Below are 21,601 nucleotides of genomic sequence, written 5' to 3'. Positions count from 1 at the left end.
CATCGATTCAGAAAAATCCTAGGTGGTAAGTTTTCTTCAACGAACATTACATGGCTCTACCAACGAAGACACTTCTCTCGCAATTTCCTCCACAACCGATTCAATCCCATTGATATGGGAATATCCTTACTTAGGACATGATCATAGCGTCTTGTACTACTAACCCAACGCAACATGTGGGTTTTCAATTACCGCGAGGCAGCATTCATTGTCTATGGTAACAGAACAGCGCTCGGAAGCATAGAGGGCGACAAGACAAAAAACGTCGCGATAATTTTCTGGTTGTGGAGAGCCATCTAAGCCAGGTGCGATTCAAGGGTAGTATGTGCCCTAACGTGAAATGCCGCATAGCACGCCACCCAACAATAAAATACGGAAAAGGCACTCTAATTTACCACCTGCAGTTCTACTAACGAATCCTATCTGAACTCCAAGTGACAATCGCTAGGTTATCCACCTGTAGCCAACGAGGAAGGATGAGCTGCGGGTTTCCTGTGCAGATAAACAAGATAACCCTGAAAATCATGATGATGGTACTGGAGCATGATTTGGATCGTTAAATATAAGCTGGCGTTTAGAGCGCTTTGTTACTTAGTAACAAATGTAAAATCTTACCGAAATGAATTTCATTCAGTTAATTCTATAGGTTCAGATGGATCATACCTGATCACCATTGATCTGGCTGTGAGCATAAGACCCCATAGGAGCCACACCAATCGCGACTCTTCAGTAAGAAACAGCTAAGCAAACAAACGTTACAACCCAAAAACAATTTTGAAACTTGACCAAAAATTGAAAAAATCGGGAAGGATCGCTTCAAGTTCTGCAAGCGATGCCAAATTGAAGTCCATTTAGCGAAAAATTACAATAAAAAGTTATCAGGTATGTTCTGTAGAAGAGGTCAGACAAAAGACGCTAGTCACAGTAATATATATCCACCGTTCTGGAGGGCCCTAAATACCATAACATCATCATGAAGATAAAACAGAAATTCTAACCACTGGGAAGCGGCTCAAGACAACTTTATGACACGAACTACAGTAGAAAAGGGAGTGAACGTCATTCTAATCGGCGGACCATACAAAATTTCCTGATAACAATGCATGGATTCAAACGACAGGATTTGGCAAGCTACAATGTGAGCGTGCGACAAGTAAGCGTTCCAAAACCGATATGGGCCCCGGAACGGTTGTTAGTGTGGTGCTGGTTTCTTCGGTTTGTCCTCCTCAGGCCCTTGAAAACGAAAACTTGTTCCTTATAATGTCGACTTCCATTAACTGCAGGTAACATTTGAAAATGCTGTACATATATACTTGCTCGTTGGTCGGGAATCTGGGAGATATAAAAGCTTACCATAGACCATCTCCGCAGCGTTTATGTCGAGTTTTTCCTTCCAAACTGTGCGAGTGCCTAGTACACGGCAAATATACCTTCTGTCCAGCGGCTATTTTGGCAGCGTATTACTGCTTTGAGGTGACAACGAAAACACTCAGCAATGTCATTAGCTGTATGATGGTACGTTGTAGTTCTGATCGGGGTTGCGCCGGTTAAGTTGATGAGTTCTTGAAACAACCTGAAATCGAACTGCGTTTGCTAATCTTAGGTAATCCGAGGTGGCATGCCAAATTTGTAGATCCATACATCAAGAAACTACTTGGCCACTGTGTTAGCTTTTTCATCGAGGAACGGTGTCACCTCCGTCCAACACGAAAAAAGCTTTATCATGGTTTCGCAAGAAAGTAGAACGAAAAGATCCAAATGCACGTGAATTTGAATGATGGCGACGCAAAAAGTTCCGACCGATATAGCTGCATGATGAGCCACTTTAGATCGCTGACAATTATTGCAACCACGTGCAGTTGGTTTTGATATTTGACCACATATACCTTTGGATTACATTTTAATCGTGGCGTTTGCTTCGTATTTATCTTCTGTGGGACCGAGCATCCTGGACAAAAAAAAACACAATGAGTCCCAGCTACAATTGATTCATTATTGGAGGGCTGCTCCAAACGCGAAACCAGATGCTTCACAGAACATTTTTTAGAAGCTTCAAAATTTATGATGGATTCGCAAATGCAGTTGGTTGTTGAATTCCCTTCGATTTTGTCCTGAGGAATCGCTTTGAGTAATGCTCGTACTGCTGATGCATTATGTATGAACCTTTTGAAAAAAATTTGATACAATAGGATCCTGATAATTCGTATGGTCAAGGGGTTGATGATTTGGTACGAAGTATCGAGATTACCCATCATTGGGACTGTCAAATAGAGAAAATTCATTCTGGGGATCGGCAGCCGGAAATACGAATAATCGATGTACGAATTATCGAGATTCCACTGTATAAACAAAAATCATCTGAGCTACTTCATGTTGGTTGTGGATATGACTAGATCGCTTTGACTTTGGCTGACACGAGACGTGTTCCTTCCTTTGAGAACAGATCTCCTAAAAAACTGACCTCTGGTTGAGCAAAAACTCTTTGTTGGATTCATCACCACTCCATATTGATTGGATCTTCGAAACGACGAACCACTCCATATTGGTTGGATCTTCGGAACGAGGTTCTTAAGTGGTTGGCCGCTCTTCAAGTGGCGATGAAGCGAAACGTCACCGATGGGGACATAGTCCAAATCTCCCAAAGTCTCGTTGATGGATCGATAGAATGCTTACATTGGCTGCAAGGTCGGTTAACGGGATCTGGTTAAACGATCTTCATCATCATCATCATCAACCGCGCAACAACTAATATCCGGTCTAGGCCTGCCTTAATAAGGAACTCCAGGCAAACCGGTTTTGCACGGAAGTCGACCAATTCGTTGTCCCTAGAAGTTGTCTGCCATCCTGGCCTACGACATAGCTTCAGGCTTAGCCACGTCCCTTATAGACTTTCCGGGGTGGATCATCCTCATCCATACCGATTAAGTGACTCGCCCACCGCAACCTATCGAGCCGGATTTTATCCACGGTGGTGGTATCGCTCATAAAGTTCGTCGGAGGCCAAAAATCCTTTGGAGGATTCTTCTCTCGAACGCGGCCAAGAGTTCGCAATTTTTCTTGCTAAGAACACAATTCTCCGAGGAATACATGAGGACTGGCAAGATTATTGATTTGTACAGTGAAAGCTTTGATCCTATGGTGAAACATTTCGAACGGACTACCATATATTTCGTCTTGCCTTCATTGATGTGCAGCCCAAGATATCGCGCCCATCGCTGCCGAGAGAAGATTCTAGGTGGTGTTGTTATTCGAGCCGATCTTTCTAGGTCTATTATTGTATGTTGTATTGTTGTATGATAGGAGTCTCATCCATGAACGCCGCACGGCAGCTTTGGCATCGCGGTACCATCGAACTTAGAAGGTTTTTCAACATCCATAAAAGTGTCCTATAGGAGTTGTTTTGTTTTGTCCTCGTGACTGGTATACAACAATCAATAAGTTGTTGGCGTAAGCGATGGTACGAATCATGTCACCTATGCCCTTTTATGATGAAGACGCCGTTGATTTTAGACCAAATTTCGAGGACATAAGGATTAATGTCTGGAAATTTCAATGTGCAGGGAAGGGTTAGCATTAAGTACTGAACCAGCATCAAGTACTGAGTACGATGACCCAATCGGCTCAATTGAAGGAGGAAACTGGAAAACCTTACAGCTAGAAAAAGGAAGCAGTGTGCAGTCTGCATAAGCAAAATAGAACTGCGCTTTAGTTTCACTGTGCAAGTAATAAGCCTAGAGCAGGGAGATAAACACGAACACAACCATCTATGGCCCGGGGCAACGAGATCGAGAGGCTGAAGCTCAACAAACTCAATCATTGCGCCTACCTACTTCTCGATATATCAACTATGATAAAAGATGCCGCAAACATATTAGGACTTTTTCCAAGGCCAATTTATCTAATTCAATATTTGTCAACTCCTTTCCGAATGTCAACGAACCGTTCGAGTTCGAACGTACGCACTTGGGATTTGAGTTTACGTAGTTCGCTGTAAAATTTATGAATGATAATTTGTATTTTAATCTTTCATTCCCACTAAAAACTAAGATATTTTTCATCGGCTTCTAACGATTTTCACTTTACAGAGGCTTTGGAAATTATTTATGATTGCTCCAACATCTGGGAAACAATGTGATTTATCGTCAAGAAGTTCTCTTTTATGTTTATTTATACACTTCGCTGCTATCTTTCATATTTTTCGTCACTGTCGACAACAACCACGCCAAGCTCAGTGAAACATTAGAAATGTAACAGAGGCATGGAATCCAACCATCATTGAATTGGAAATACCAGAAACTGGAAGAGTGTGAAGCCACAGAAAATATCTTTTACACATTCCTACTCCATTTCCTGTGGATCACATATTCTACATATGAATGTCTTGTAGTCTGGCATGGAGCCGATCGATTTATGTAAATATAAACGAAGTGAAGGAATGGAAACAGTCAATCGTCTTAAGTCCCGCCACATATGATTAAGATCATTGTCATGGCGGTAGTGTGCAATGGTATACACGGTATCTATCTCAACACGATCGCCGGCCGCATAGCGTCAGGCCAGGCAGACCGGCCCAACCTCGCTGTCGAGGTGTCAATGAACGGCAAATGCTTACGCAGTGTCACAGCCATACTGAATCCGAGCCGGAATTATTCAGAAACTACAATAAATAAACATAATTTCCAGAGAAATTTACATGAGTTGACTTGACCGGACGAATAGACGGGCGGATGGTGGTGCAGACAGACAGACAGTAAGGTAGAGGCGCAGCGGATGAAGGTTAGTTGACATGGTGATTATATTCAAAACCGGGAAGGAAACCCTTCTGCGACTCCGCTTCCTTCTTCAGAGATCAGATGGATTGAAATTTTTCGCAGTGTTTATACCAAAGTCACTTTCATTCGTCTGGGGCTGGAAAAATACAAGGAACGAGATAAACCTCGTGAAATCCACCGATAAAATTTGATGTTTATTATCTTAAGCTGACGGTCTCCGTGATATTCAATATTTGATGTTTGTGTTTTCAAATTGTGAATTTGCTGGGAAACATCCAACAGGCGTATTCCAACCATGAAAGGGTTACTTTTCGTGCTTTCCCACCGACTACGCTGTAACCCTTCCTCGGGAAAATAGGCGCCCTGGGAAACTTTGTGTTCAGGAATCTTATCTCGGTCTTCCATATTAAGCCGATCCCATTCGTTGGTTTGACTGCTTTATTTTCCAACGAAATGCACACTAGTTCCTCTGACTAATTCTCTGTAAAATGGGAACTAAGATACTATCGGCTTTGGCGCCAATTCCAACAACACTCATCACTACCTCGCTGATTCATTCTACACCCGAATGAACCAGAATTACTACAAATAGTAACCAGCTAAATTCGAGTCATTAGGAAGGTTAACAAGTTCAAGATCTTCCCATTAGGTTTACTTTACTACGACCGAAGTAGCCGTTCATTCATCTGATTGGAGTGTACGAATGCAGTTGACGTCACGAAACTGCTAACAATCATGTTTGATAATTGTTTTAAGCACTTCCTGTTCACATCACGTCATTTTATTGAATATTCCAGTTATCGGTGCGTCTATTTTCGTGACTTCTGCAATAATTTTAAGAGTCGCGGATTCTCGTGATAATGACCACAATCAATTTTTTTTTCTTTGGTATTTATTAAATTTATCGGCTCTCAGTTATCAGAAGTACGAAAGATTATTGTTTATTAAAAGTGGGTTTTTCTAGGAGCTCAAGCAGATGATAGCTGAATAAACGGTTTTGTGGGCTTTCCAAAATTTAAGGTGTCATTCAAAAGTTTGGACAGATCCCTAAGAGAAAGCACGGATCAATAGAGAAGAAACACACATTCTATGTCCACCTCCATATGGTCTCCTTGAAAGTTCTTACTCGTACTTGGCAAAAAACTGCAGAAGGAGAAGCACAAAAGCGAATTTTCCGCGGCGAAACATCTGGCAAACTATGTCATTTGGTCCTCAAGGTTGGAGATTGGTATATAGCTGACAAAACTACCTGTTACGAAGCCACGAAGAAACAAACTGGAATTGAACACACAACGACGAATCCGGCAAAGAAAAAGTACAAACGATTTGCGCATTTTTTTGGAACGTGATCCTTTGACAGAGCAGAAGCTGCTAACCGATATCCTGCACCAATATAGGCGCTGCAAGAAAGTCGCCTGAAAGGGCGTGTATCTAGAGGAAATCGTTCCTGAAGAAGGGTGACTATAGTTCATATAATCACTGCCATTCAGTGAACGATGTCCTCAGAGTAGATTTCCAAAGCAGGCAAAAAATTAAACCTCCTGTTATAGGCATTCAGGACGTCCTTCCTCCAATCATCTCCATCCATCGATCCGTCAAATTCTGTTGGCCCCGCGCCTTCGGTATTTTCTCACCAGTGTTCGAACTTCTGTTTTCCCTTCGAATACCCTTTTTGGCACCCAAGTGTAGTCCATACGTTGAATGTGGAAATCCTATTCCAACTTCCGAAGTTTATTTTCGAAACTTCAGGATAGTCAAATGTTTGATATAGCTCATGGTTGTAACTGATGACCAATGGGGTCTTTCTCTCGTTTGGCGCGAATTATTCTCCTCAGGACATCGCTCTCGAAAGTATTGACCAATTTTTCGGAAGTTTGTGTTAGGGTCCATAGGATAGCACAGGGCTTATTGTCGTTTTTTATGCTCGGAGCTTTACTTTCCCGTGAACGAATAGAAGGCTCTGTTTACGGGCTGAATACAGCACTTCATTTCGTCAACTTCATTTGCATCTTTCGTCAGTTCTACACCTAAGGATAGGGAGTTGTCTACATTGTACTCGTCAATCATTGCCTGAGTATTAGGTGTGTCAAAATGACTGTTCGTTTTTTTTTGTTCGAAGTAAACGCATTTGTTTCTTTATTTAACAAAATATTTCCCATCCACGAAACGTTGGTTAGGCATGGTTAGTCTGATGGCGCAATGTCTGGTGAATACGATGCTTACTGAATCACTTTAGCGACATACAGTCTTGCATTGTCTTACTGGAAAATTGCCTTATCGTGTCTGTCTCTCCATTCTGGCCATTTTTCTTGCAGCACCTGGTTCAGACGTAATAGTTCCTGCCGGTAAACATCTACCGTCACCGTTTGATCAGGTTTCTAAACTTCGTGGTGGATCATTCCTTCCTGGTCTCACTAGATACACAGCAATGTATTCTTACCGTGCACGTTCCTCTTTGGCTGGGGTGTTGACGAATGGCCTCGTGAAACCCATGATTTTTTGCGCTTCGGATTGCCTTGGTAAATCCGCTTTTCGTCACCCATTACAATTCGATACAGAAATTGCTTTCTTTCCTGCCTTTCAAGAAGCAATTTGCAGACTTGCAGTCGTCTTCCAATGGCTCTATCAGACCATTTATCTGCACCCATTTCTCTTCCCTTTGAATCTTTCCTTTATTTTCTTTTTTGGCGATATGTAATAGATGATAGATCGACCCCAATAACGTAAGTAAGCTGCTGTTACGTTTGACAGGAGTCTACATCCAATACTGCTTGCAATTTTGCGTCTTCGAACTTCTTCTTTCGTCGTCCATGGTCTTTGTCTTCTGCACTGAAATCGCCATCTTTAAACTGCTGGAACCACATTTGGCACATGCAGATTTTTAGAACATGTTCGCCGTATGCTTTTAGAAGTAGTCAATGCAATTCCGAAGCACTTTTCCTCAAGAAAAAATAATGCAGTAACACTTCTCGGAAATGAGGTTTTACAGACACAAAACTTGACATTTTCGACACGGCACAAACACACTTGTTTGGCATGACTTATAGAGCGGTGTACGTTTTGTGTCCACAGGCATCTTTGGTAGAAGTTGCTCCAGTGCCAGATTCGACAGCAAAGGTGCCTGCCCATCTCCTTGTGATAATCCCACGTTTGTCTAAGATCCATCTGACAGGCTATTATTGTCTCTAACCAGCGCTATTGACTGGGACATTGTTATTCTAGTAAGGCTTACCAGTTTTACATGAATTCCGAAGTCAAGCATTACTTTGTGCAGTACATTTCGGTCAACACTGTAATATGCCTGTTTGAAGTCCATGAATATTGAATGGATGTCGATGTTGAATTCCCAGCACCTATCTCACGGCAAGCTTGGGAATTGTCGATCTTCCAATCCGAAACCTTATCACTTTTAGACCACACTTGCCGAATCTGTTTTTGATTTCAGATGGTGAGAACTAAATAAAGGAGAGTTTTCATGGTCCTTGGACCGCCGGATTTGATGAGTTCAGCGATGATATCATACGAGTAATAAATGTTAATTTTGATGATTGAGTTTATTTCTTCAAATGTCGACGGTCCAATGTTCCAATTGTACTCAAACACAATTCTTGTAGGTTATGGGTGAATGAATTGTATGTGATGGTTGAAGGAGTTCTTTGAAATAAGACGCGTTCCGTTCCGTTTTCGATAGGCAGAAGTCGAAGATGATTGATTTCAGGAATGTGCGCACGCTCTTCGTCAACGGTATGGTGGACCCCTAAATGTTTGCTTTCTACAACTCGAGCAAGAATTCCAATGATGTAACCTGGACATTCTAGACCTAAGTGAAGTAAGATGGAGAGACTCTGGGAAGTACTCCCCTCCCTCTAACGGCAATGTGCTTATATACTCTGGAAAGCCAAGTGGTATATGTGAATCCTGTGTCGGATTGTTTCTGACGGCGACTACAAAACACACTCCTTGACCTTGGAACCGTTTTCTGATAGGATTTTGATTGCAAGATTCCGGTTCAGGTTAAGGAGCATTACAGTTTTGCAGTGCTCCAATTAAGACATCGTAACAGGAGAGGCCTTGACATCGGCTTCGAAAGGGATTACCATCTGATGGCCAGTTATTTTCGCGTGTTGCGTCCGCCACAACTCGCAGCTGTCGCTTGAAAGTGGGGAAGCTAGCTCTAGATATTCAGAGTAACCCGCCTGAGAATATCGATGAACATTGGGCCGTCACCAAAAATGCTCTTTTCTCGGGTACTACGCAGGCCGCCGACGACGCTAAAAAGAGGTATAAGATCTGGCTGACTGCCGATTCGTGGAAGGGGATGAACGAACTCTAATCCCATGAGAAACCCCGGGCAGTTCAACGTAGGGTGCACCGTGACCAAAGGAAATTTGTTATTGCGCTGGTCAGGGAAGCGAAAAATGCGACAGAAGTGTATACCGCATCATGAAAGAGCTGGCATGTGATCCCAAACCTTCCGATGGCCCTGTGAAGGACATTAACGATTGACTTCTCATCTACGATCAAAGAAAATCTTGAAAGCTTGATCGACACAGAGTAGGCGTTTCCGCTCTAGAGCCTTCTACATTGACCACATCAAGCGTTTAGATCTTCGCTTCACTTGCTTCACATCGATATCAAGAAGGCTTTCAACAGCGATAACAGCTAGCATATCTGGAATGCTCTACTTTAGAGAGAGCGACATATTATGTCGCAAAATGGCTGGTGCTCCATCGAGGTAAAATTTCGAAAGAATTTGAACGAAGTTTGGCAATGTTACATCCTGTCATTGCGTGGGCGGCTTCAATAGATCATGTGATTTGTGCACAAGCATCACGACTACGTTGGTGGCATTTGCTGCCTCCCACCCAAGTCATGGACTTTGGTCAAATGTCGCTGAATTTGGAGAAGAAGGTAAGTACAATCAAACGGAAGTTAAACCCTAATAAAACCAAGACTTTCTGTTTGTCGAATCATGCCACTCTTAGACAGAAAATCGAAGATGTTGATCAGATCAATTTGTTTACCTCGGAAGCATCACACATTAGGGAAGGGCAAAAATTCCCCTCGGGAGTGGATTCCACTTAAATCATTTCTTTAGATCTTCCGTCATTTCTGTTAAATTTATATAGGCGCCCCTACTGAGTGAACGTGCGATGACGCACGGAATAGAAATCCGTTTTATGCTGGTCAAAATTTTGTCTTGGAAACTTGTCTTCCTGTATCCTGCTCACGAGGTCGATGCTCAGATATCCCGACTCCACTCCCCTGCCACGCGCAAGCCTACCAAGTTTAACTTTCATAAGGCGAACTTGGAAGTCTGAACTCAGCCCTGGCGGCAATCAACTGGGTTCCCCTCCTCTCTCCGTTAACGTGTGTCCAAGCACTCAACACCTTCTATACCATTTTATCTGATTTTCATTCCTATCATCTTCTAAATGCTTACTCTCTGATTTACCACTGAAGTCCACAAAAAAACTTCGTCAAAAACACATTGCGAGGAACAAGTTTCTGTCTTCTAGAAACTATGAGAAAAACTCTGGGTTCCTCGGTCAAATCCTTCATACTTGAGTGCAGAAACGATTATCTGATCAGAGTTGAAGACTCACTAAAGCGCGCAAAACTCAAACCTTTCTGGTCGCACATTCGGCCCTAATCCCGCTGTCCTGTACAGCTGCACCCTCCGTCCAATAAACTCGCTCGCTCCACAGCAAACTCCGCTACTCTTCCTCAGTCTATGTCCCCTCTCCTTTCTCCTCTTCTCACCCCTTTGGACCTGAATACGATGGTCTTCCAAACCTCGTTTTGCTTAAAACTGGTCAGTCTACCTCCCTTCAAGACTTTGGAGTCATTTTCGACAATAAGCTCCGCTTTGACATCTATTACCTCGAAGTTACCAATCGAGCAGCAAAATTGTCAGGCTTTATACTCCGCTCCTCTTCTGATTTGCAATCACTCCATCCAAACCTCCTTAGCTCTCTTCAATTCCCTCGCGAGGAATAGTCTCGAGTACTGCTCCATGATCTGATCACCTTCCCATAACTGTGAAGGTTTGACCTTGAAAATGTATAACGTAAACTCACCCGTTGCCTCTTATTCAAGAAAAACTTCTCTCGTGCGGACTACCCCTCCCGCATTTTCAACGTGCCCTTCGCAGAGCTCGAAGTCTACTTTCATTCCCCAATATCTAGGCTTTGCCGAAGCTACAATGCACAACAGCTTGGTCCTTTTAACTTCTCTTCTTTAAGTAGTTTTAAGCATAGGATAAGATTGTTGCTTTCTCCTCCTTCTGAGGGCAAGAAATAATTGGAGTTTACTATGTTTATTGCCCGTTGAATAAATAAAGAAATGGTAGACTAGGTGGAATGAGGTAGTTAAGGTTGGTTGGGTCAAATGTGTTTCCGTAGGAGGGGTTGCTTGATCTTGGAATTTAGACTTGAGATGGGCTTCCTACTGGGCACGGTAGTTTCTCCCGGTTCCAGACAGGGTCGTGTTTTGTGTGATGCAGACTCAGAAGTCTAATCTCTTCTCTGTTTATCCATCGTTTTTGGATATCCGCAAATACGTCAATCTCATTGAAGTTTAGGCCTAGATTTGTATGTTTTCTCAGTGTACATCATTCCCCTCTCCCTCGACGATTACTTACCATGTCGTGGTGAGAGAGCTCTATAAGGAGGATCCTCCGGAAAACCAGAGGTGACACCTGAAGCTAAGCGGTAATCCAAACCCCAAGCCGAGGTTTGCCTACGGTGCCGAAGGCTGAATGGTCACAGAGGTTAGGTTGTCGCCATAAACGGTGAACTCTGGGTACCAGGCGACCCTCAGTCTCAACTATCCTTGTTTCGAGATCGACATATTTTCTCCGGTAAAACAAAGGCCATGGCAGCCAACTATGAAGAAATTAAAGACTTAAAAAAACAAGATTTCAACAGCACTTTGATCATGACGATCGAACCCTGAGCTCTTCGATGGGGAACCTGTGTCTAGACTCAGATTCGACACTCATTCAAGTGGAAGCCAACCCTATTGGGACTTAATCCTTAAAGGACGAGCCGAAGCAGGAGGACGGGATCCTGTCAGCATTCCTGACCCGGGACTCCAACCAGTGCCACCTGCTAAGGCTAAAGTCTTACCTACAGGTAAGCATCTATCTTCAGGCAGCAAACAGTTTCCCGGCAAACAACCTTTGGGCACAACAATGCCTCCGGGCAAACACAACCCCGGGTGGTGTCAATGTTGAAGAGAAAGGGTCGTCTGGGGCATCCGCGGCTAATGGCAAACCAAAGCGGCACCGGTCTTCTGACGAACCCAACTCTTCGGCCAAAATGGCTACAAAAAAGGTTCGGCCGGCAACGGCTAAATCTTCATTTGCAACCAACGCTATCGAAGCTGATGTATGGGTCTTGTATGAGGCGCCAATCCTTCCGATTACGATCAGATCAGTGTGAGCAACTTAGGAGGAAACTCTTCCTAGCTATAAGGGCTGCATCTTTATAAGGAATTACATTATGCTTGAGTCGGTAGGTGTATACCGTAAAATGTTACGGATAAACTTTGCCAGCGAAGCCACGAACGAGTGGCTTAAACAGCACTGCTCTTCCTTCAACGATGTGAGGGAGGGTCTTGGAACTACCATCGTTTGAAAAGCGCTTTCTCTACCTTCCAGAAGAGGAGCGTAATAGTCCTGAGGCCCTGGAACAACTTGGAATCCAAAATAACCTCAACACTGCCACCTGGATGCTACTAGGTAGCATAGCAGGGGATGAGCCGATAAGCCAGGAACAAATGGGCTATCGGCTCTATTAGGGACTTGGGACCATCACATTACAAGTGTCGGCTCATAAAACCATGGAGGGGGACGTGCAGCCCACGGCTTCTTCATTTGAACTATAGATGAGGTGCCTTATCTCTCAGATAAATTTGCAAGATTGTAAAGCAGCAACTGCACTTATCAGTCGTCAGATCAATAGTTACAAGACATGTATATACCTCATACAAGAACCATGGGTTGTTAGTGGGGAAATTAGCAGCTTAAACTTCCGACATGTCCCGTTCCTGCATGGTAGTTTCAAAAGACCTCCAAGCTATCTTGGTTAACGACCTATCTGATGACGACACCACAACGACCATAAAAAGCCAACAGGAAAATGCTTATTTCCCTTATGATATAGACAAAGTTCCTAGTCGAACATTCATCAGAGCTACCCAATATGCCAAAAGTTAAGGCATGGGGGTAACAGTAGAATTTGATTTTAACGACCACCATAAATCCTGGGGAAGTTCCAACATCAATGCAAGAGGATCGAGGCTACTGGAATACCTGGTAGAACCCGAATCCATAGCTGGAATTGAGAAAATAACCCAGATGATCACAAACAGCATGAGAGAAGCTTTCGAAGAGAGTTGTCCACTCAATGTCAAAGGAGGGTAAAAAGCCATGGTGAGACTCGGACAAGGGTGTTCCTCAACCGAGCTCAAAAGTCTGATTCAGCCGCTCACTGGATTCGATACAAAGAGGCTTCAGTGCGATAGAGCGGCATTTTTGTCGTACCTTAAGAAGTGGGACGTGAAAACCATAGTAGGGCTTTTAATGGAACACCGCCCTTGAACTACCACATGGAAAAAATCGGAGTGGTGGTCTCGGCCATATGCAACCAATGCGAGAAGAAAGAAGAGACGGCCCTGGACTTCGTACGCAGCTGCCCGGCCTCCTCAGACGAAGATGCCTTGGTAAGGTTTTCTTCAACGAAAATTCTGCGCACTGCCTGTCTTTGGAGAATGTTCGCGAGAGACGGATGAAAAGGCGATCTCCGAGGATAGTAGGATAGTAGGATAGGCCTAGCAAAGGTCTGAATGTTTGAAGCTGCGGCTGAGGGGGTAGGATCGTTAGCCTCTCAATCTCGTTGCTCTGGGTTCGAATCCTAGTCGTCATGGGTGTCTGTCTTAGTCTTGTGTTTGTCTCGCTGCCACTTTAGTGGCGAATGGGTTGCCCCAGAACTACATGGCACAAACCAGTCAAAACATTGAGGGCTTCTCAGCAAAAAGGCTTAAGTTCAGTGTTTATGTCATACTTGATTCTGAGAGGAAAGGAAACGCGTGACAATATACACAGGAATGTAATGCAGGATGTCGCCAATAAATTGAGAATTCAGAACTCAATCTGATTGTGATCCCTTAACACAATAGGGAAACAGTTTACTTCTCCTTCAGATAAAGACGTGGCCTGAAATGTTGGAATTCAATTGGGAATCACAGGCACGTTTACCAAGGAAATATGCCCGCCCAACCACTCACCCCAGGATGCAAACGTTTAAACCAAATTTACGATTTCTCCATTCTTTCCAAATTCCGGTTCGCTAGTAAATACCGAAGAAGGCCAATGACTGAGGTCTTGTTGCACAAAGGCTTTGATATTTACATTAAATTGTTACCAAACGTGTAGCCCCAGATCTCAAGGACACACAAAGCCATGCCACCCGCACGAAATTTCGTTTAATTACGGTCGTCACTAAATCAATGGCGAAAAACAGGTTGAAAGTGGGCGCAGAGCTCACAAGGCTGCCCCGACAGCGAGTTGAATGGGGCCGTGCAGAACAGTTCCGGGGAACGACTTGCATCTTCCATTAAGAGACGCGCATTGACTGCAGCCCGAGCAAATCTACCTGTGGCTCTGCGCTTTCTAACGAAACGTGCAAACAGAAAGCGTTTGCCTTCTGTAACTGAAAACTGTGAAGTCATGAGTGGAAGCCAGAAACTGGCCCCGCAACGTAGTTGGAATGGCTTGGACCGAGCGGTCCAGTCGAATCGAGAGTATGGCGAGCCAAAGAGGAAGGGAAGACGACCTTCAAAAATGGACCAGTCAGTCAGCCACCCAGCATGTCGCCGCTCTACCTGTCCGAGCCCGAGTTCCATGCATTCAACGGGCACATGCGATACACAACAAACCCCACAACAGCACCGAACTCGCAGGCAAGCATTTTAAGTGGAGCACACCTCGGCGGCCTCCAAAACAAGAGACGCCAAAGCGGAATGGTACGGCGGATGGCTTGTGTGTGTGGAGCAGGCATAACAAAACAGCTTGTGGGAGTGCTGGGGAGCGGACGGATGGGCTAGAAGCAGTGAGTGTAGGTGAAATGGGCGCGCACAAAACGTACCGCAAAGCACAACGATGACGACGTCGAGATGGTTGGCGAGGGAGCATGGAAGCGAAAAGCAGAACCTCTCGCATGCCAGCTTTCCTGTGCGGTAATCCCGTGCGCCCGATGGGCGGCGGAGGTCGACGGTAGGGTTGGACGGCGAGGCAAGGTTGCAAATTTTACGGCTGCGGTTGGGAAGAAGGGTTCGGTAGCGGAAGCGAATATGCTCCAAGTTTCCTGCACCTCGGACGGCGAGGGGCATGCTCTGTACGAAGGGCGCAAGGATGTCGAGATGCAAGACAACTCCCATTCAAAATTCCTCTCGTCGGCACTCAACAGAGCTTTAACGCTTGCCTAATTGTCGTAGGTGGAAGAGCAGCAAAAACCCACAAGCGGCACGACATTGAAACCATCTGCAACCCACAAGCCTGGTCCCACCCGCGCGCCCCCGTACGCAGGGCCGGGCCTGCGCCACAACAGCCACTCATCGAACCAACTTCCGTGCAGATTCCATTCGCCAACTTATCGGAAATTGCCTGTACGGCCACAACTCATTCACGACCCAACTGCAACGGACGCGATTCAATTCATGGAAACGCGGAAAATCTCAGCACTGCTGGCCACCACGCGAGCAATATGAATGTGTGGAGGAACTCACCTTCCAGGCAAACCACTCGTCTGCCATCTTGTTTCAGGCGGCGATGCAACACGTTAATCGTGGTCGTGTTTGTTGTTGGGTCCGCGCCTAGGCCGCTCGTCGCTAGCTCCTGCGACCGCTGGTGGACACTGGCCAGCAGTCCGCTCCCGCTTTCGCCATTCGCGACCGCTGCGCCCAAGGGCTCGTCGCTGCTACCTGAGAAGCTGCAGTCGCTGTAGAGGATGAACAGTTGGACGCTGTTGGACTCGATCCGCCGCCGCAGGTCCGGGCACTTGATCGTGGACTTGAGGTCGTTCTTCCCGGCCGCCAGGCGCCTGAGCAGGATGCTGGGGATCGAGAAGTTCACGGCGGACCGGATGTGGCTCTCGCCGTACTCGTTGGAGCTGCGGCAGTCGAGGATCAAGAGGTCCTTGCCGCCCGACGAGCGCAACTCGGCCTGCAGCCAGTCTTTGGAGACGGTTTCCACGTCCGTTTCAAACATTGTTCCACTAGCTCTGATCCTTCCGGCACTGAGTTCAGGTCAGGTTGCTCTGGCACTTGTTCACACAAAACACTTTCCTTCAAAATCCAGGACTTTCCTATCCACCAAGCTCGCAAGCGACTGGTCGGCACTCGGAATATTCTACACTACGGGACAACAATGGAAGAGATTTTGGCGAGTTTGGGGGCGCGGGTTCAGAGTTTTCACACGCCAAGGCCGCACACTTGTTCCGGCTGCCGTTGCGACGGTTGCACACGGTTGACGTCTTTGTGGTCGCTCGCCTGCCGTTCGAAATTGCAATTGTCGTTCCTGTTGCTCGCCGAGGAGTCGCACATCTTCGAACAGGAGTGCATCCACGGCACGCGTTCCGGCTCCAATTGGACCGCACGACAGACCCTCCTCTGCGTCCTGCTACAGGTCCGGTCGCCCGACAGACGCTGGAACTTTCGCACGGGGCACAGCACTCGCTCGGTCGAGACCCAGCTCCCGAATTTCACAGAAAACTCGTCGCGCGTAAGGGAATATTCCGCTTTTCTCCGCCGCTTCCACTGGACATTTGTACTCCGCGGGCGTGCGACAGAAAAATCTTCTCGGCGACGAAAAAGCAAAAAAATCTCTAGAAAATCTCGGCGCGTCGCTTGCTCGCGCGGCTCGCGGAAAACATGGAAAACGCAACTAGGGATTATGGCAAAGTTGGGAAATCACGGCTGGCACCCTGAGCGACTGGAAACTGTTGCGAGCGCGATCACTTTCCGGAGGTTTCACTTCTCTACTTTTTTGACACAACAAGGAGGAACAATCGCACGCACTCCATCGTCTCGACGTCGCCGCTGTCGTATGACCGAACACAATCGCACTCAAGGTTTAATTGCGATAAATTTTTCCTCGGCCGCAACAGAAGAAAGTTGAAAAATGAATGCGGATTCGCCGCAAGAGAGCAAAACGCAGAGAGAATTGTGAAGAGAGTGGGAACTAAGAGAATCCCACTCGAGATTTCCGCGGCGAATATTCCGTTTCTTACTTAAATTTTGAATAACGCTGCCTCAGTTCTACATCCACGCGAGCAATAGAACCGTCCCCATGTAAAATTATATTCAAATCAGTTCAGCAACTAAATATGAGTTTCCAACAAAACGTTTGTTTATAGTAAACACCTACGAGAGACAAGCGGAGAGCGCCTCTCACACCCAAACTGACATTCCCATTCAAGTAGCGTTGTCAGATGTAATCAAAATTACCAAAAATTGCCCTTACCATTGATTTGAATTTGAAAATGTTTAAGGGGTCACACCACAGTGGAGAGCGAAAGTTTAAGGTCTTTTGGGATATTTTGTAAATGGAAGGAACAGTAAACGGGTTATTCTTTTGAAGGATGCTGTAAAACATGTTTAGAAGTTTTTAAAAAAGTTTTGCTTATAAAATAATATTACAAAATGAGCCAACAGTCCTTTCTGCGGAACGGTCTTTTTTTGAGGGGCTCCTCGGCATGCAGGAGAAGTGCAGCAAAAATTAGTCAGGACCAAAATGAAAACTTGTTTCTTGAACCGCATTAATGTAGTTATAGAAATGCATGGGGATTTTGAAGATGTACATTTCTAATAAATTAACAAAAAAAAAGTTCACTTTACTACTACCCTTTGACTCGGCAGGTGTACTACACCATAAAATGTTACGGATAAACTTTGAGGAAGAAAGCATCAACGAGTTGCTCAGTCAGTACTGCACCTCCTTCAATGATGTGTTGGAAGGTGCGTGACTGGCACTGAAGGGGGTTTCCGAGCAACCATCGTTTAGAAGGGACTGTCTCTGGCTTCCAGAAGAGGAGTGTAATGGTGCTGAGGTCCTGGAACAACTTGGAGTCCAGAATAACCTCAACTCCTCCACTTGGATGCTATTAGGCAGCAAAGCAGAGGAAAGAGCCGATAGGCTGGGAATTTTTCCTCCCCATCGACGTTCCTGAACCAGATATTAAGGAGTTTCAGGAACAAACGGGCTATACATTACAAGTGTCGGCTCATAAAACCATCGAAGGGGGACGGCTTAAACTTCCGACATGCTGATCTATTGTATAGTGTATGTGATAGATCCCGCTTCTGCATGGTGGTTTCAAAAGACCTTCAAGCTATCTTGGTTAGCGACCTATGCACCACAACGATCAAATTGACCATAAAATGCCAACAGGGAGGTAAGCAGATTCTATCGTGCTCTGCTTATTTCACTTATGACGTAATCAAAGTTCCCAGTGTAACATTCATCAAAGCTAACCAATATGCCAACAGTAAAGGCATGGAAATATTAGCATCGTATATGTTAAGGAAGTCCCAACATCAACACAAGAGGATCGAGACTATTTTTTTTTGGGGGTGTAGGGCAGATGAATGCGTTTACGCACAGAGTGTTGGACTCCCGCAGCAGTACGCTGCCGGACTACCAACTAAACACCTCCCTGTCATCAGAGAGCTAGCCTGGAACCGTTTGACACATTACTTCAGGCTAGCCCCCCCGCTCTTCCGCCTTTGGGAGCTTTCAAGTCAGGGAATTCCTTTAACCAACGGGAGGAGAGGTGAAGAAGGGAGTTGTTGTTAGTTCAGGGAACCCCTTACCATCCGATCTCTCCGCCAGTCGAGTTCACTCTTCTTCGCAATAAGAAGAGCCTGAACATAATGCGCAATACGATTCCAGCTGCCAGCGCACTTCAGCATCTCTCTGATAATGTTGTCTGGAGAGAGCTCTCCTGTCACTGCATAAAGCTGCTGACGAAAGCCTCTCGCAAGAGAAAAAAATGTGTTCAGCATCGTCCGCCACTCCATTGCAGAACACACAATCAGGAGATCGCGTCTTCCCAATCCTGTGCAGGTAAGACTGAAAACCTCCATGCCCACTTAGAAGTTCGGTAAGGAAGTAATCAATCTCGCCGTGCGTTCTGTTCAACCACGGGTCTAATTTGTCGATGAGCCGCGCAGTCCATCTGCCCCTTGGCTCATTTTGCCAAGAAAGTTGCAACTCGGTAAAGGTGCGTTGACGTTCTTCACAGGCAACCACTTCTCTTAAGTTTTCGCCCTTACGGCAGTAAATAGCTTTGCGCTCCTTGCCAAGGAGGGCAACGACTATCACTCCCGCGATCACCATCACAACCGGTTCGGAGGAGGTGCGATAAGCAGTCGCCACTCGCAAAGCTCTTCGCCTCTGCACTTGAGCGGGGCGTTTACGATGCACCTCCTTGTTAAGGGCATCAGCCCATACCTCGGCACCATAGATCTTCTGCGTTTCTCCCATAAGGAGATGTCTCCTACTTGATATAGGGCCCCGACATTCGCCATTAGTCGACTCAAGGCTGCGACTCCAGCCGCAGCCCTATCCGCTGCTAATTTGATTTCCTCGAAGAAGCTCATCTTCGAGTCGATCATTAAACCAAGGTATTTAACCGCTGGTTTTGATTCTATAGTCAACTCGCCGATCGATATGGAACGCAGGGTCGGGATTCTCTTTCTGGTCAGGATGACTACTTCGGTTTCTTCCAGCGCAATGTTGAAACCGTGAGCAGTCGCCTACTCGTCGCATCAATATGCCAAGTCTGCTTTGCGCCTGTTCAACAGTGCGTCCGGCAACAAGTGCCGCAACGACGTCTGCATAACCGACCAAGCTCGACTCTTCGGGCATATCGAGTCTCAGCAGACTATCGTAGGAAGCGTTGCAGGGGTCCGGCCCTAGGATGGATTCCTGTGCTACTTCAAGCAGCAATTCTGGAACAGCAGTTTGTAAACTTCCGCCGGGATGCCATCAGGGCTTAGCGTCTTCCTGTTTTTCATCGTGAGAACCGCTTCTTCGAGCTCTCTCATTGTGAAAAGGGGACAATCCTCGACGTTTCCGCACTATTTACATCAACCCGTACAGGGTGTCTGGGGAACAATGCCCGCACAATGCGGTCCATCTGGTCGGTGCTCAGTATGCAGGGCTTCCGCAGAGCCCCGATTTTCCGGGTGACAAGCTTATAGCCAAGTCCCCACGGGTTCTCATTCACCTCGTTAACAAGGTTCTGCCAGCCGCGAGCTTTGCTTTTATTTACAGCGCTGCGGATTTTCCTTTTTGCTGACCGATATTGTGTTTTTATGGCGCATGCCTCCTCGTTGGCGTGCAAACGTTGTCCCAAACGGCGAAGCTTATAACACTTCTTCCGTTGGTTGGCAATTTCTGCCGTCCACCAGTACATAGAAGGCTTGTCGCTCCTGGGGCCCCTCCGGGGCATGGAAGTCTCACAAGCCGTCGTTATTACGTTCATCACTGAATTTACGATGGTGTCAGCTGCGACACTACTACCCCCCGGAGTGCCCCCCCGCGCGGCTCTACCTGCTCCAAGAGCTTCGACAAACTCCCCGATGTTCACCCTCGCGACATTCCACGCGCACGGGGAGCGTCGCGTTGGTGCTCACTGGCAAGTAGCATCAACCACTTCGAACGCGATGTACTGATGATTACTTGCCGATCTGATGATCTTCTAGGGCTCACCACCCGTCCACCGATGATGCCAGAGATTCCGAAGCAAAATTGACGTCAAGAATGCTTCCTTCACAGGCTGGGCGCCGAAACTTTGGCGTGGATTCGGTGTTTAAAATTGCGAGCCCGGTTCTCGCCGCCATTTCCAGAATCCGCTTCCCTCTGGAGACTGACTGAGGCATGCCCATTGAGACTACTAGAGTATCTGGAAAGAACCGAACTACAGATCCTCAATTTGGGTAATGAATGCACTTTTTTCAACGTGGTCAGGCAAGAGGTCATGGACATCACGGTGGTATTCCCTGACATTGCGGCTGTCGAAGAGTGGAAAGTATCAAACGATATCACGCTGTCGGATCACAGGCGCATTCATTTCATAATGGGCATCGATCCACCTTTACCCGCTCCATTTCGGAATCCACGAAAAACAGACTGGGCGACGTACAAAACAGAACTGAGTGCTCGAGTTACGATCCTTGGGAGGAGAATCAATTGAGAAAACAACACAGATGATCACAATCACCATGAGAGAAGCTATCGAGGAGAGCTGTCCACTCGATGCCAAAGGAGAGTAAAACACCATAATGAAACTCAAATTTGGCGAAACGGAGAACGATAAGGGTACTCCTCAACCGAGCTCTAAGGTCTAATTCACCCGCTTGCCGGATTCGGTACGAAAAAACTCTAAACAATAGCTTAAAGTCGGCCAAATGATCATCATAAAGACGCTTTTATGAAGGGATCAACTCTTTTGAGTCAACCTCAACGCTAAACCAGATCCTTGTCAAAGAATGTAGTCAAAAGTTGTGTTATCTACGTTTACAGAGCAGGAGGTTTACAAAAAACGATGAGGAAATGGCAAACCATTTGCTTCAAGTGCACTTCCCAGACAGCATCCAAATTCCCATCTCGGAGATGACAGACACATACAGCTCTCAACCGGAATATTAGACTCTAGCATATAAAATAGTTGCACTGGAACGGGTGAAATGAGCAGGTCCGGATGACATTATTCCTGCTCTAGTAATAGAGGGAATGGATGCCCTGGGTTTACACATTCGGA

At 45.9% G+C, this 21,601-nt stretch overlaps 1 protein-coding gene across 2 annotated transcripts in view; it reads right to left on the bottom strand.

The window, feature by feature from the left end:
* Positions 1–17,201, bottom strand: part of LOC119649596 (dual specificity protein phosphatase Mpk3) — an 86,817-nt gene extending 69,616 nt beyond the window's left edge. For both annotated transcript variants that reach the window (XM_038051809.1, XM_038051810.1), the window contains exon 1: positions 15,564–17,201. In XM_038051809.1, the coding sequence (XP_037907737.1) occupies positions 15,564–16,044 (481 nt within the window). In that variant the 5' untranslated portion in view covers positions 16,045–17,201. The remainder of the gene's footprint in view (positions 1–15,563) is intronic.
* Between the last annotated feature and the right edge of the window lie 4,400 nt (positions 17,202–21,601).

This window comes from Hermetia illucens, chromosome 2 (assembly GCF_905115235.1).
Source record: "Hermetia illucens chromosome 2, iHerIll2.2.curated.20191125, whole genome shotgun sequence".
Lineage (NCBI taxonomy): Eukaryota > Metazoa > Arthropoda > Insecta > Diptera > Stratiomyidae > Hermetia > Hermetia illucens.
The sequence above is the reverse complement of the archived record's forward strand: the minus strand, read 5'-3'. Positions and strand labels throughout refer to the sequence as shown.